Source organism: Triticum aestivum, chromosome 6D, assembly GCF_018294505.1.
Source record: "Triticum aestivum cultivar Chinese Spring chromosome 6D, IWGSC CS RefSeq v2.1, whole genome shotgun sequence".
NCBI lineage: Eukaryota > Viridiplantae > Streptophyta > Magnoliopsida > Poales > Poaceae > Triticum > Triticum aestivum.
The window spans coordinates 173,892,962-173,908,926 of record NC_057811.1 but is presented as its reverse complement, the minus strand read 5'-3'; the positions used below and the strand labels follow the sequence as shown (position 1 = coordinate 173,908,926).

General features: G+C 43.0%; 1 protein-coding gene across 1 annotated transcript; it reads right to left on the bottom strand.

Annotated features, from left to right (window-relative positions):
• Positions 1–2,130: 2,130 nt before the first annotated feature.
• LOC123144359 (uncharacterized) lies at positions 2,131–6,266 on the bottom strand. The gene is made up of 9 exons (XM_044563461.1): positions 5,923–6,266; positions 5,398–5,524; positions 5,170–5,298; positions 4,955–5,070; positions 3,467–3,548; positions 3,234–3,293; positions 3,039–3,146; positions 2,889–2,934; positions 2,131–2,666 (listed from the first exon to the last, which is right to left on the bottom strand). The coding sequence occupies exons 2-9, from the start codon at positions 5,491–5,493 to the stop codon at positions 2,449–2,451; spliced, it is 855 nt and encodes a 284-aa protein (XP_044419396.1). The 5' UTR covers positions 5,494–5,524; positions 5,923–6,266; the 3' UTR covers positions 2,131–2,448.
• Between the last annotated feature and the right edge of the window lie 9,699 nt (positions 6,267–15,965).

Below are 15,965 nucleotides of genomic sequence, written 5' to 3'. Positions count from 1 at the left end.
GTCACTCCAGGCAACTTTTAGAGTCCATGACCATGGAGAAAACCAAATATGGTTGGATTCGACCCTCATATTGGGTTGGCTGAACCACCGGCCATTTTCTTCTTAAATACACCCTAGGCACCGTTTGAATTAGGGTTAGTTAAGAATTAACTATTGCTACAACTTTGTTTATCTAGATTTCATATTATAGTTCTTGCTTGTTACTACTTTTGTTTAAAAATATAAAACGCTTTGGCAGTTTAAATTGAACTGTTAAAACGTCTTATATTTAGGAACATGGGATGTATTTAATTGCTTACATGGATAAATCTTCTTGGTCTGATTGATAATGCCCCGACATGATCAATAACCTCTCGGGAGTTGGTTTATAGACTACTAAGGTGTGTCGTCCTCGCATATGTTGTATCGAACCATCAAAGTTGACTCCACCCAAATTGCTGAAATATGTGTCCTATTAAAAGATTGGGACACCATGGTGCTATCATGTTCCATTAAATCACCATCCATATTTCTCACTCTGTTCCAGAATATAAGGTGTATTGATTTTCCAATAAGTCAAACTCATGTATATTTGACCAAGATTATAGAATAAACTATCGACGTGTACAATACAAAATAAACAAAATATGAAGTATCTTTTGTGATGGATTTAATGATACAGATATGGTACTGTAGGTATTGATTTTTTTTTAATGGTCAAACATGCACATGTTTGACTTTTGAAAATACCAGTACACCTTATATTTTAGAACGGAGGGAGTATCTACTAATACAATGTGCTATGTTGCTCATAAATAGACAAGTTATATAAAAAGCAATATCACTAAGTACATTGCCCCTAAATGTGCTAAGTATATTGCCCCTAAATCATTTTATCCCTTTGAGTTACACTAAAGTAGAGAAATAAACACTTCTGCAAGCCAAATCTTGCGATAAGCTCACCGACTTGTTAACAAAGACCTTACCAATTTCAAAAAATTAAAGATATGTTCATTGAAAATATGCGATGACTTTGATATTTGCAAAGGTTAGAGAGTGTCTCTTCGTGAATTGTAACCTATTCAAACATCATATTTTATATTCTTTTACCTTTTTGAGTTTGTTTTCAAGGTTCCCATGAGAAAAAAATTGTGCAGTAGTATCAACACAAGATTATATGTTATACCTCATATTTCCCCACTCATGGGTTTAAAGGAAATATACAAAACACATTTATTATTCTTAAACTCACTTTTTTCATTTTTAGTTTTTTCTCATGTGAATTACCAAAGGAGACAATAATCATTGTATGTTATATCTTTTTTCCCTTTGGGCTTAAAGAAGTTTTAACATGTTAAATATAACCCAACTCATATTATCCCAAAAGTTTTTTAGAATAACTTTTTCAAGATGATACATATATATGAGGAGCAGCAACATACAAGGAGTGGTATTATTAATGGAGCTGCCAGGCAATTGCTACTCCCTCCATACCATAGAATATGTTTTGGACAAGTCTTCAGTGACTAGAAATATCATTTTAATTATCTGGATTGAAACTTTCAAAGTCGCATATGTACATTGATCTTCTTCTTTTTTGCTAGAATATTCTAATTTCTTGGGTTTTACACATTTTAATAGCAAATAATAGTCAAATTTTTATACCATGAAGAACGTGATAATACCAAAGATGCCACTTATTTGTGATATGGAGGATAATTAACAACTGCCTATCGCCAACAAGACCACCCCCCCCCCCCCCCCCCCCCCAAAAAAAAATGCCTATTTATTCAAAGGGTGATGTTCATGACGAAATGATATTTACTATGCTGTCAAAAATACTAGGGTTGTTTACTAGGAATAAACACCCGAAATTATTCATTAAAAAGTGAGACGCAATTTTTTATCCATATCATATCACGCAAATGGCAACAATTTACCTGATCACAGCCACCTATCAAGATCTTGGAAAACAAAAGAAAATAAAATCATTTTCTCAATGATATTCAAGTACAGTTGAAGAATTGAGGGAGAAGTAATGCCTCCTTACCTACCAGGACTGTTTACTATGCTGTCAAAAATACTAGGGTTGTTTACTAGGAATAGCTGGAGTAAGAATTTTTCAAAAGATCACCTAGGAGCAAGAAAAGCTTACAGAAATAGCGATTTTTGTTGTCTTATTACTCAGGCCATCAGCATAATTGTCATGGTAAAGCCAGCAGTATAATTGTCGTGGTATGCAAAATCCTTAGTGACAAAAATAGGATAAATTTGGTCCTGCAATTCAACCTGCTAATCTAGAAACCGATTTGACCACAAGTTAGGTTGGCATGAACGCTCCTATAATAGAAGATATGGTTATCTCTACATTCTGAAGGCAGATGAAACATGAAGCTCTCTACTAATGTGCAGCAAGAGCATTGCAACATCCACTAATTGCCAAATGCAGCGGTATTCTTTCGCTGGAGGTCATTGCTGGATTTGCTTTAGCTCTTCGGGCTGTTTTTCGTAATCTCCAAGCCTCTTCAACCACCGTAAACCAAGGTCAGATCCAGACTCAGCTGCTATCTGGAACTGCTCCTTTGCCAGCTTTACTGAGTCCTGCTGTATGGTCCTTTTTCGCACCTTCCCAGTTGACGGACTCTTGCCTGAGTTGAACCTGGTAATGACTTCAGGCACTTCAGCACCTGAAACAACCACACGGTAAACATAAACAGATAGGCCTGGAGTCTGGAGTAATCTAACAATTCCAGCCAAAATTAAACAAAATCAGTTGATCAAGAGCCGTCCAAATTAATGGTGAAACCATAACTTCACAACCTGTTTACTCTAAAATAGACATTACAAGAAGGATAATATAAGGACACATGATTATCTCTTGAAACGTTAAGAGTTACTTGTCTACAAACCTTTCAGAAGAAGGGAACCATATGCAATTGCAGCTCCAGCATGTCCCTGAGATGTTCAAAACTGAGATGTCAGAAAAACAGAAATAACAACGTGATTCATGGGTTGCAAGTAAATAAGATAATTTTGAGTCGATCTATTTCATTTACTACCTTTTCTGAAGCTCTATGGAAACACCACATAGCTGAAGCTATGTCCCTCTTGACGCAATCCCCAGTTATATATACAGCACCAAGAAGATACAAAGCACCAGGATGCAACTGCATTCAAAGACATGTAATAGCTGAATATGCTTATCAAGAAGCATAGTGGAAAATATATGATCAACATTCAGGTGGCGAGCATACCTGGTCAACAGCTTTCTCTATATAATGGAAGGCCTGTTGATCAGACTGAACATGATCATTCTACAAGCAACAAAGGTAACCATCAACTGAGGTGAAGAAATATTCCACAGAAATGGCATAAGGAATGAAACTATCATTTGCCCAGCAAACAACTAATATTCAATTAATAAAGTGCCCCGCAAAAAAAAAAAAGTGGAACAGAAAGATGCCAAAAGCAGATGAAGAGTGAAAACCTCAACTCTTAGCCGACATCCAAGTTCATACTGTGCCTCTGGATCACCCATGTTCGCAGCTTCAACAAGCAAAGCAGCACCACTGTACGCATGAAAAGTGAGAGATGAGCATAATTCACATGAAATGTGTACTGAAGGCAAGTTTTGCTTCATGTGGAGGTAGCGGAATAAATGTTCCTACTAAAACGCAGCAAAAGAAAAGGATGGTTTGCCTCACTCACTATTTTACAATTTAATTGAAGGTCAAAAAAGTAAACATCGTTCCCAATTTTCGTTTCCAATCAAGGAGCTGCTAATATCGTTAATCTTCTGTCCTAGTAAGTACTAATGCAGCAATTATTGCTGACTAATTGGACACATAATGTTGTTAGTAACCACAATTCAGATATATTGCCAGTACAAATTATCTCAAAGCGCCAAACTCGAGGCATACCAGTGGTTTATTAAACATTTTGACCAAGACAATAAAGTTCAGTTCCAGTTAGGATTTTGAAGAGGTTCACCCGCAAAAAAAAAGGATTTTGAAGAGGTTTTGACCCACAAAATTTCAAGTTACTCTTTTCTATTCCCTCTGTTTCTTAATATAAGACTTTTTAGAGATTACAATACGGACTACATACAGATGTATATAGACGTATTTTAGAGTGTAGATTCACTCATTTTGCTCTGTATGTAGTCCATAGTGAAATCTCTAAAAGGTTTTATATTTAGGAACGGAGGGAGTATTAGATAGTAGATACCAATGCCCATCAGGCCATTACCCCATTTCCCAAATGCTGCATACACCTTATAAATATCAACCGAGATTCATAAGCAAAGCTGTGTGACATTCACACGAACTTCTAACTTTGTTGGGGGAACTAGTATTTCTCATGAGCTGCTAAGCATAGTTGCTACAAGAGTAACGAGACCCATACAAGTAGCGGTGACTTGGACATCAACAAAGACACACTTTTATGGAAGATTTCTTCACACTGCCTGATATGTAAATATTACTAAAGCACTTAATTAACAAGGTATACCTACAGCGCTAGCCAAATTATATGCAATGTAAACAAAATTATCCTGCAGCTTTAGCTCTGTCAGATAAAACAAACACGGTATTATCTGCAACTGGTCCGTCAGATAAAACAAATACTAAGAAGCATCGTCCCTAGGATCTGATATATCATCCAGAAATAATTCTGGTATGCAACTATCTAACTGAGGCGCAATGGTATCCAGTATTCAGAATCATGGCACTTACAAACTAGCCAGGTCCTTATAAAGGATAGTTCGCAAAAAAAAAGGTCACTTACAAAGGATTCAAATTGAGTCAAAACAACAACATAACTACATAAGCAACAATAAAATTAGTTGTTTGCATCACGTTTGCAGATTCCTGGAATAACAGTGAAACAACAAAGTAGTGTACATGCCATATGAGCAGGTTGAACGACACAGCAAAGTAAATTAACACTAACATCATGGGAGGTAAAATTAACTCACATTGCCTTGCACGCCCCGGGAACATGGTACTTGAAATGCATCTTGGCCAGCCAACATCTCGCATGAGTATTCATATTGTCGATCTCTAGAGCCAGCTCAAAGTTCTCCTTTGCGCCCTTCGACACCGAGAAAGAATCGCACAACAAAAAGTTAAAACCCAACAACAGAGTGGTTCCGAATGGGGGAAGAGAGGGAACGCGAATCCAGAGCTTTACCCTGAGAAGTGGGATTAGTCGCTTGTCGTTGCGGTCGGCGAAGTCGATGACGCGATCGACCTCCTGTAGGGCGCTCCAACCCTTGGCCACCAACTCCATTGCCTTCTTGTTCCGGTCGTGAATCCATCTCTGCAACCACAAAGAAGTTTATTCACCGCCTGGCAACATACTAGAGCATGAAATCAAATAGATACGAAGATGCGCGCGTCTCATCCGCGCCACACTCACCTGGTGATTCAGCGTCGAGGCCAGCTGGGAGACACGGCCGGACGGGGAAGAGGAAGCGGCGGCGGCAGCGACCCGCCGCGCCGATGCGGCAATCATGGCGGGGTGGCGCCCTTCTCCGTGAACCCGGCTGCAGATGGGATGACAGGGTGGTCCGCCCCCCAAAAAAATTATAAGCAATATGACATGTGAACATTCTAACTAATTACAAATATCACAAAGAAATAGATCAATATGGTCTTACAAACACACTAAAATTCTCAATTAAATCTTAGTTTTGCATAAAGAAGCCTACATATTACATACTACATGGAACATAGTAGATAGTGCATACCTTGAGAAATTCAAAAAGACTATGTTTCTGGCCTACGTTTTTTCATTGCATGAAGATATCAATTATATCATCTTCATTCACCTCTGAGAAAGCATCCCTCTCAATGTATGTGACTAGGCCGAAATGATGTGCAAAATTATGTATGGATAGTGCAAAAATGAAACCCTAAATCAGAAATTAGGGTATTTCGGTACCTTCAATTCCGGAGGCTGGTGTGGTGACTGAGCGGCAGTGGCTGCCGCCAAACTTGCAGGGGGGCGAGGGCAGGGGCGCCAGGCTTCCGGCCGGCGGCAAGGGCGCGGCCGCGCGCAGGGAGGGGCGTGGGCAGGGAGGCGCGGCTGGACCAGAGGGCCGGCCGGCCGGGCGGGAAGGAGAGGCGCGGGCGCCGGGAGGCTGGGATCTGGGCTCCGGCCGGCGACCGGCGGTGAGGTCGCGAGGAACGGCGACGGCGAGGCGGCTGGGCGTCGAGGTCGGGCAGTGGCGCAGTGCTGTGCGAGGGCGTCGCCGTGTCGGGAGGAAGGGCTCTGCTCGATGTGGACCGGGCTGCGAGGACTATTTCTCGCATTCAGCAGCCCGCAGGTTTCTCTCGCTGAAGCGTTTCACCTTGTCGGGCCGGCCCACTCGCGCCATAAAGAAATACTCTAGAAAAAGTAGAGAAAATGAGGGAAACCACTAGTCGAGGAGTACTCATTGCGAACATCAATCCAACTTCCCCAGGTTGCGACAAGTGACACGCTGTATGTGCGCCACTTGTCGCAACTTGCGAGTTTTCTCTTTTCTCGTAGATCCGTTTATTCAAAACGTTTTATCTCTTAAACCGTGCGTCTAAATCTTGAACCGCTTTCACCGTTGGATTCCTCACGTCGAGATCTTCAAAACTAGATCCCATGTTGATAGGTTTTGGTGAATTTTTTTCAGAAAAAACGGACGAAAATACCAAACCGGGAGCGCGGGTTTTTTCCCTTTCCGAAAGAGGCACGAAATCACAACCGTGCCTTTCGCGGAAGCAAAACCGTGACTCTCGCAAAAAAAAGAAGAAGAGAAAACGCGTTATTTTCCGTTTCCGAGGAGGCACGGCCGTGACTCTCGCGAAAGCACAACCGTGCCTCTCGTGAAAAAAAATTAGAAAACGCGTTTTTTTCGTTTCCGAGAGGCACGACCGTGACTCTCGCGAAAGCACAACCGTGCCTCTCGCGAAAGCAAAACCGTGACTCTCGTGAAAGGAAACAAAAAACAGAAAACGTGTTTTTTTCCTCTCCGAGAGGCACGGCCGTGACTCTCGTGAAAGCAAAACCGTGTCTCTCGCAGAAGCAAAACCATGACTCTCGTGAAAGAAAAAAAACGCGTTTTTTGCGCAAAAAAGTTTTTTTTGAAAAAAAAAATTGATCGAAAAGCTAGGAAAGACCGGTGGAAAACTAAAACGTCGAAAAAAACCCGGAAAAAACCGTTAAAAAGCCGAAAACGTGCGTGGAAAAATAAATAAAATAAAAAACGGAGGGAGCGCCCAGAGCGCGACACGTGACGAATGGCTGAGAGCGCGCCAAGTGGTGTTGATCGTTGTGAGGCTCCCGAAGGAGCGCTCGTTAATTAGTTGAGGCCGAGGGATTTGAAGTTGGATCGTTTCTTTAGAGCTGCTAGCCACTAAGCCACTTATTAATAGGGCATGCTTTAGATAATTACTGCACTTCCCTCTCGTTTGGGTTTTGGTCCTCACGGGGCGATTTCGCCGCCGTCGAGACTCGTGGTTCACTACCTAGTTCACCCGCCGCCGCTCGGTGCGATCAATCGGGGGGCACGCCTCCTGGTCATCGTTGGGGTGCAGGGACCGGGGTTTTGGGTTTCTGCAGCAAGGCCCGATAGATTCACTTCGATCGGGTTAGGGTTCTCAAGATGTCTTCGAGCGCGGCCAAGAACTCAGCAGCGACTGGCTCATCGGAGACTGATGATGTGAGGAAGATGATGGAGGAGCTTGGACTGAAGGAAGAAGACTTGGATGACGTTGTCTTTGATGAAGAGGAGGCCCCCCTGGAGGCGGCTCGTTGGCTGGCTATCACTAGGGTTCGCTTGGAGAAAGCCTACAGCCAATATTGGTTCTTCCGGAACATGAGATCAGCATGGGATCTTGCGTAGACGGCAAACTTCAAGCCGCTTGAGGATAACTTGTACACTATCCAATTCTCTTGCTTGGGGGATTGGGAGCGGGTCACTCAGGAGGGACCTGGCACTTCAGAGGGGATGCGGTGATCAAGCCATATGATGGAGTGGCGAAGCCGTCTACAGTCAGCCTTGATACAATTGAGATTTGGGTACAAATCCATGATGTACCTCAGCTTTACGCCACCTGGTTCCATCCCTAGGTGCAAAGATTGGGGAAGTGCTGTTCACAGAGCCACAATCGCAAGACTTCAAGGGTAACTTCCACCGAGTTTGGGTGAGAATCAATGTAACAAAACCTCTGAAGAATGCATTTTCAATGATCCGTGATGGGAAGAGGCAGATTTATAGGGTAAAATATGAGAAGTTGCCCGAATGGTGTGCCGTCTGTGGAATGTTGGGTCATCAGTTCAAGGAGCATGGAAGTGGGATACACCCACCCTCCGCGATGATCTTTAAGGACCTGAGGGCGTCCTAGGCAATGAGGACTGGACGTGGTCCTGGAGATGGAGGAGGCAGAAGAGGTGGAAGGAGAGGAGGCCGATCAGGAGGAAGGGGACGCAATGATCAGTACAACACGCATGTTGGAGGCGATGGCTATGGGGAGGTTGAAGTATCTGATAGAGATCTAGAAATGGAGGAAGCAGAGTTGAATAGAAAGAGAGGTTCAGAGCTGACAGCAATCCAGAACAAGCCAACGGTAGCAAACAACACCGTTGTCACCACATCTGTGCCGAGCAACGCTTTGGCTCTCCCTGCCGCTTCAGCCCCACAGAGCCCGAGTGGCAAACAGGATCCAAAGAGGCCAAAGTTGATTACAGATTCTGAGAAGAATACCACAGAGAAGAACAGAGTACAAGGAAATCTTGAGCAGAAGTTGGCGGGCCCCGATGGGCACCGCCGAGCCCAATGAGTGCCATATGTTGGAACTGCCGTGGTGCGGGCAAGGCCACGACAGTTCGCGAGCTTCGCGATTTTGCGAGGCAATTTGCCCCTACCCTCTTATGTATTGTAGAGACACAAATTAAAGGAGATAGGAAGAAGCTCTATCTAGTACTCTTGGATATGATAATGCTTATGCCGTTGATAGTAATGGTAGGAGCGGTGGTATTGGTCTTTTCTTGGAACAATTCAATAAAAGTTGAGATTCTCGGCTACTCTGTATATCATCTAGATGTCTCAGTAGAGGATAATGCTCAGGACAAGTGGACGATGACTTGTGTTTATGGAGAAGCACAGACACACTTGCGACACCAGACATGGGACGTGTTGAAAAATATCAGTACTTTGAGCACACTTCCATGGTTGTGTTGGGGTGATTTAAATGAAGTTTTGCGTCCAGATGAACATGAGGGAGTGGGGCAACGCAGCAATGCTCAAATTCAGGCCTTCAGAGATGCTACGGACATTTGCATGTTGCTAGATTTGGGGTATAAAGGCACTTTTTGGACTTTTGTAAAGAAGGTTTCTGGAGGTAGCTACACACGATGCAGACTTGAGAGAGTAATGGCGAACGCTGATTGGATGGCTAGGTTCCCCTTAGCCTCGGTCACACATCTTACAAGTAGCACTTCCGACCACTCACCAATTCTCTTGGAGTTTGGGGATTCAGCCCAAGTGCGTACAGAGAGATCCTTCAAATATGAGCTTATGTGGGAACAACATGAGGGTCTCAAACAGTTTTTGACGGAGGGGTGGATGGCCGGAGCACCATGCACTTCGGTTGAGCAAATTAGACAGAAGCTAAGTAACCTAGCGAGGGGTCTGGACAGATGGAGTAGAGACACATTTGGTAGTGTAAGGAAGGAGATTAAACATTGAAGCGAGTTCTTGAGGAGCTACGAGGAGATCCGTTGAGGACTGCTCCGTCCCATGCCGAATTAAAAATAAACGAGCGGATAATTGAGATGTATCATAGGGAAGAGATCATGTGGAGACAACGCGCTCGAATTCAGTGGCTATCGGAGGGCGACAAAAACACTAAATTTTTTCATCTTAGAGCCAGTCTTCGTAGGAAGAAAAACATGGTCAAGGCACTGCAAAACTCACTTGGTGTGATTGTTTCTGACCCGGTGGAACTAAGGGAGATGGTAAACTCCTTTTACTAGAATATGTATTCTTCGGAAGGGGTTCAACAGGTGGAAGCGGTGCTTGGGCATGTCCTGCGGAAAGTTACGGAGGAGATGAATGCCTCCCTTTGTGCACCATACACTAATGATGAGGTAAAGACCGCTTTATTTCAAATGTTTCCAACGAAGGCCCGGGACCAGATGGATATCCCGCTCACTTTTATCAGCGACACTGGGATATAGGTGGTGACGAGGTCACTAAGATAGTTCTGAGGATAGTCCGAGGAGAGGAGAGCCCGGAGTGCATTTTGATACCATTCTGATTGCAGCAGAGGGCCTTTCATGCCTTCTGAAATCCAGTTCTCAGTCATCATCTATGGCAGGTATTAAGGTGGCCCCCACGGCGCCATCCATTAACCACCTTTTATTTGCAGATGATAGCATGTTGCTTTTCAAGGTCAGTGTAGAGGGGTCAGTTGCAGTGTCAAACCTACTGAATATTTATTGTGGAGCTTCAGGACAAAGGATAAACCATGACAAGTCATCCATATTTTCCAGCAAGGGATGTCCAGTACCTGTCAGAGTAGAGGTGAAGAATTCTCTTCAGGTCCATAATGAATCTTTGTCTGAGCATTACCTGGGAATGCCAACTGATGTTGGTCACTCAAAAAACGGAACCTTCAAATATTTGAGGGACAGAGTATGGGAAAAGATAAAGGGGTGGATGGAGAAATTGTTGTCTACTGCGGGCAAAGAGGTGTTGATCAAATCTATAGCGCAAGCTATACCCGTCTTTTCTACGTCCTGTTTCAGATTGCCTAGGGGTCTATGCGACAACATCACATCTCTTATCAGACAATTTTGGTGGGGAAGCAAGCGCGGAAAAAGGAAACCCAGTTGGGTGGCATGGGACATTATGACTATGCCAAAACACATGGGCGGCCTTGGTTTTCGGGACTTAGAGATTTTTAATCTTGCGTTACTGGAACGACAGGCTTGGAGAACTTTAACTGATGATTCATCACTAAGTTCAAAGATCCTCAAATCAGTGTACTTCCCAGTTCATTACTCGAGGCTGAGTTGGGAGCGCAACCCTCCCAGATTTGGAGGGCTATACTGCATGGCCGGGATGTACTGGTGCAGGGCTTACTTAGAAGAATAGGAGATGGTGAAACAACGAACATATGGCCACAACTGGATCCCGAGGAATAGTTTTAAGCGCCCAATTACTTCCCTTGTACAGAACCTGCCAATACTTGTAAAATAGCTCATCGATGCCACCACAGCCTCATGGAATGAGGGTCTGATTAGTACTGTTTTCACCCCTTTTGACGCTCAGGAAATCCTCAAGATATCCCTATGTACACGCAGAGTAACAGATTTCTGGGGCTGGCATGAAGAAACCCGCGGAATTTTTAGTGTCAGGTCAGCATACCGTATGATCCTAAGGACAAAGATACACAGGGAGGCTTGGTTACATGAGTCTGAAGGTTCCTCGCACACCCAGAATGAGAGTAAGCAGTGGAGCAATATCTGGCACATACAAGTACCATCTAAAATCAGAGTGTTCGTGTGGAGATTAGCCAGGCAGTCCATGCCTACTGGCGAACTCCTGAAGCACCAAAATATGTCTCCACAAAACACTTGCAATCTGTGTGGGGCAAAGGACACTTGGCGGCATGCTCTCTTCACCTGTCCGATGTCCAGTAGTGTCTGGGCTTTGGCGCCAGAACACCTCGTCGAAGCTCTGGTCCAGGAAGAATGCTCCAAAGAATGCTCCAAGGATTGCTTGTTTGATATACATGAAAGAATGAGCAAGGATGATATTGTGAGGACAATTGTCACGGTGTGGGCAATTTGGAGTGCACAACGAAAGCCCATTCACGAGGATAATTTTCAGTCACCACTGACCATAAACAGCTTCATCACCAGATTTTTATCCGAGCTCCAAGTGGATCATACACAGAAACTAAGGACGGCAACAGACAGGGCCCCCAGGCCGAAGTAGTGGCAGCCACCAGTTGTGAACTGTACAAAAATTAACGTCGACGTTGCGGTATCTCGCCATGGAGGCTATGGAGCAGTAGGGGCGATCAACAGAGATGCAACGGGAAGTTTTTTGGGAGCCTCAGTACTAGCTTTTCGACACATTGCTGATCCTCAAGTTCTTGAAGCCCTGGCTGTGCGGGATGCACTAGCCCTCTCTGATGATCTATACCTAAGGCGTATTCATGTGGCCTCGGACTTCAAAGTTGTCGTTGAAGACATCCAGAAGGAGAATGCATCCAGCTATGCAGCAATTATACATGAAATCTTTGATCACTCTTCGTGTTTTGAATTTTGTAAATTTAGTCATGAATTTAGGAGCTCAAACTTTGAAGCTCACAATCTTGCGAAGCATGCACTTTCTCTTGGGGGTGGCCGCCGTGTCTGGTTAGGTCATCCCGAAGATCTTCCATCCGTCCCTGTAAACATTGTGACGGCTTAATAAAGTTTCACGAGATTGTCTAAAAAAAAACTTATCAGTATGAGTCGCACCCCAGTCGAGGGAGAATATCTGGTGCTCCCACCAATAGGGTGTTCCCGATGCTCCCAACACGGTAGCGCATTTTTAAATGTTCGAAAAATTCTTTTAGAAAAACAAGCACATTCACGCAACATCAATGTATGTTGTCATAAAATTTGAAATCAAAATTCAAAACAAAGCTCGAGAAACATAAATGACAAATTCGACAGTAAATAGTACATAACATAATACGGGCTTTAGAACTGGCCCATTATCATATTGATATCAAATTTGTCATTTTTATATCTCGAGCAATGTTTCGAATTTTTATTTGAAATTTTGTGACAACATACATTGATGTTGTGTGAATGTACTAGATTTTTTTTCAAAATGTTACAAACATTTCAAGATGTGTGGAGCACCAGGAGCACCCTAAGGGTGGGAGCACCCGATACATTTCCCCCAGTTAATGTAAAACAACGAAGTTTTTTTAAATTCTCCTTTTTTTAACACTTACTAATTTTTCTTCTCCATTTTCTTCGTTTTCTTTCTTTTCTTTTTTCTTCTCCATTTTTTTCATTCTTTTTGCATTTGTTCTTCGTTTTCTTCCTCTTTTTTAGTTTTTAGTTTTTCCTTTTTCCTTCTTCATTTTTTGTTTTTCCTTTGTTTTTCTTATGTATGTTTTCGTTTTCACTCTACATTTTCGTACATGTCAAAAACATTTTTTGTAACAAGTGATCAAAATTTTTTGTATACATGTTCAATATTGTCCGAACGCTATTTCAACATTTTTCAAAAACTTGTTCAACATTTTCATAGTTATTAAAAAACTCAAATGCTTGATCAACATTTTTAATACTTATTCAACATCTTCAAATACTTGTTCAACATTTTCTAATATCTATTCAACATTTTTTATATACTTGTTCAACATTTTAATACTTATTCAACATTTTCAAATACTTGTTCAACATTTATCAAATTCTTGCTCAACATTTTTAAATACTTGTTCAACATTTTTCATATACTCGTTCAATATTTTTTTATACTTATTCAAAAAAATTAAAATACTTGTTCAATATTTTTAATACTTATTTAACATTTTTCAAATACTTGCTCAATATTTTACAAATTCTCGTTCAACATTTTTCAATACTTATTCTACATTTTATTAAGTTTGTTTTTGAAGAGTGTTTTTTGTAATATATTATTTAGAACTAGTAGAACGCCCGTGCGCTGCCACGGGCTCTTAAAAATTTATAATCAGTATCTTTCATTTATCATCCCCTCATATTGGGTGAATCTTGAGGTGCTCTTTAGAAACACAACAATGAAATATTAGGAAATTTCACCGAACGAACAACAATGAATAATATGATATCTATCAAACGAATAATATGATATCTATCCTACTAATAAAGGGAGGTCATATTTTTGGTCTGTCGTGCACTTCTGCAGAAAAGCGCCTATCCCTTTTAGAATAAACCCACTGTTTGCTCGCACGCGAAAAATTACATCTCTAAAGTGGGGAACCGGTCGGTGCCAAAAAGAACTCAAACTCATATCCAACCTCGACTTCGTGCTCTTCCACTTCCATTGATAAAGATGGGACGTCAAGGCTTTCATCATGATGACCTCGAGCAGCCGCCGACATCCCTCCCCACATCTACCCCTACCCCTGCTGCTACCTGCACTGTCCTTGCTCCTCGAGGGAGGGCCACAATGTTCTCTACGATGGCCATGACCAGATACACGGGGAGGCCACATTCTTCCATGGGAACCCAACCAAGCACACCACCCTCCGCAACCATCCAATCCCAGCCTAACAACGTCAAGACTCGCCATCGATCCACAAATCAGGCTCGCCGCATCCAAGTTCACTGCAAGTCTGCGACGAGTCTGTAGTCGACGTATTGACTTTGGCTATCCCCACGGAAGAACCATTAGATCCTGCTTGCTTTTGTTGGAAAATTAGGCAAGTTCATGATTAATTCCAGTAAATAATTCATGACTAAGACAAATACTAGCATGCAACAATCTAGCAAACTAGAAGAACAGCAAAACAGCAGCAGCATCGCACATGAAACAACAGCTGTAGAGATAGACATGAACAGATGATGTTGGACGTACTGTTCGTTAGCTATTGTGGGTGCGACTGTGTTGATGACGATGCTGGCTACGATCTGTTGTTGACGGGATGAAGATGATGATGAGTAGCACCGCCCGACTTGGACCGAAGACGACCCGTGATGACGAATTTGAGTAGTCACGCAGAGCGCTTCCCAAAAACCTAATTCGTCCTCTCCCGGTGCAGGATCGCAAGGACGAACGGTTCCAGAGACCTACTGTCCCACGCGCCGATGCACGCCGGCGTTTGGGATGGAGTAGACTACGACGGCGGCGCAAGTTTCGAGATGAGGCAAAACCCTAGGTGTTTTCGATGTGTCTTTGGCCGCAGCCGGTAGCTGTATATATATTAGGACCAGAGGCGGTATTGTGTCACGATCACAATCCCAAACCGACTTGGTTTCTAATTCGTATACTTACCGAACAAGAAATCGTAAACTTGTATGCCAAAAAATAAAACGGCAAAAGGAAGCTGCGCCCCTGCAAGGAGACGGACCGGATTTCGGCGGACCATTCACACGCATGTCGCACTTATGCCTCGCCTCGCCTCGCCATGCCACGGCCCGACCAGGCGAGGCGAGGCGAGCGAGCGCGCGCGTGTGGTCTTCCCTTTCTCTTCTCACACGCCACTTAGAGTGGTGGAGAGAACCCACTATATAAAGAGGTCCAACTCTTCTTCAACTTCCGAGGTGGGACTAAACTTTAGCACCACCACTTGCCATTTTACATGGGCCACTATTTGAGATTTCAGAGATAGCTATGGGCCTAGCCCATTAATTCTAACAATCCCCCACCAGATCTCAAATACCCATTTAGAGATTTGCCTTCTCTCACCACTTGTTTAATATACCAGTGTTTCAGCAGAGACTGTTAAGTTGAACTTCTGCCTAGAACTTAAGCTACATCCATTCACAACTTGACAATGGACTATGCCTTGAATTGCTAGTTTTGTGTGAACAGGTTTCACTCAAAGTCTTAACCAGTACCTGGCCGCCAGTAGGCTACCCCGCGGTTTGGAGCTTATACGTCATACTCCCTGGTCTCTTCGTGAGCTTACTAGAGATCACCCAAATCTCATAGATTGCGACTTTTACAGTCAAAACTCATATAGGTGTGTTCTTTCAAGACTGCTCTGTAGGACAGCATATTTGCTAATTATAGCCAATAGAACCACATTAAGGCATGTTGCCAACCTTCCTTACAGCTCTGAGAGTTTTGCATCTTCACTTGGAGACGGTCATTAGTTATTACTCTCCTCAGTTAACCATTAGCTTGTTCTTCCCAGATCCTAATTCACGGGATCTCTAATCACAAAGGTTGGGTTACTACTATGGTGTAAAATCTATGGGTCTCGTACCCATCTCCCTCGATGCAATATCTA

Coding starts and splice junctions, on each gene's coding strand:
- LOC123144359 (XM_044563461.1), bottom strand. CDS start 5,493: ATGATTGCCGCATCGGCGCGGCGGGTCGCTGCCGCCGCCGCTTCCTCT. Junction 5,071..5,169: donor GACTAATCCCACTTCTCAGG/GTAAAGCTCTGG, acceptor TCGGTGTCGAAG/GGCGCAAAGGAGAACTTTGA. Junction 3,147..3,233: donor TAGAGAAAGCTGTTGACCAG/GTATGCTCGCCA, acceptor CTTTGAATGCAG/TTGCATCCTGGTGCTTTGTA.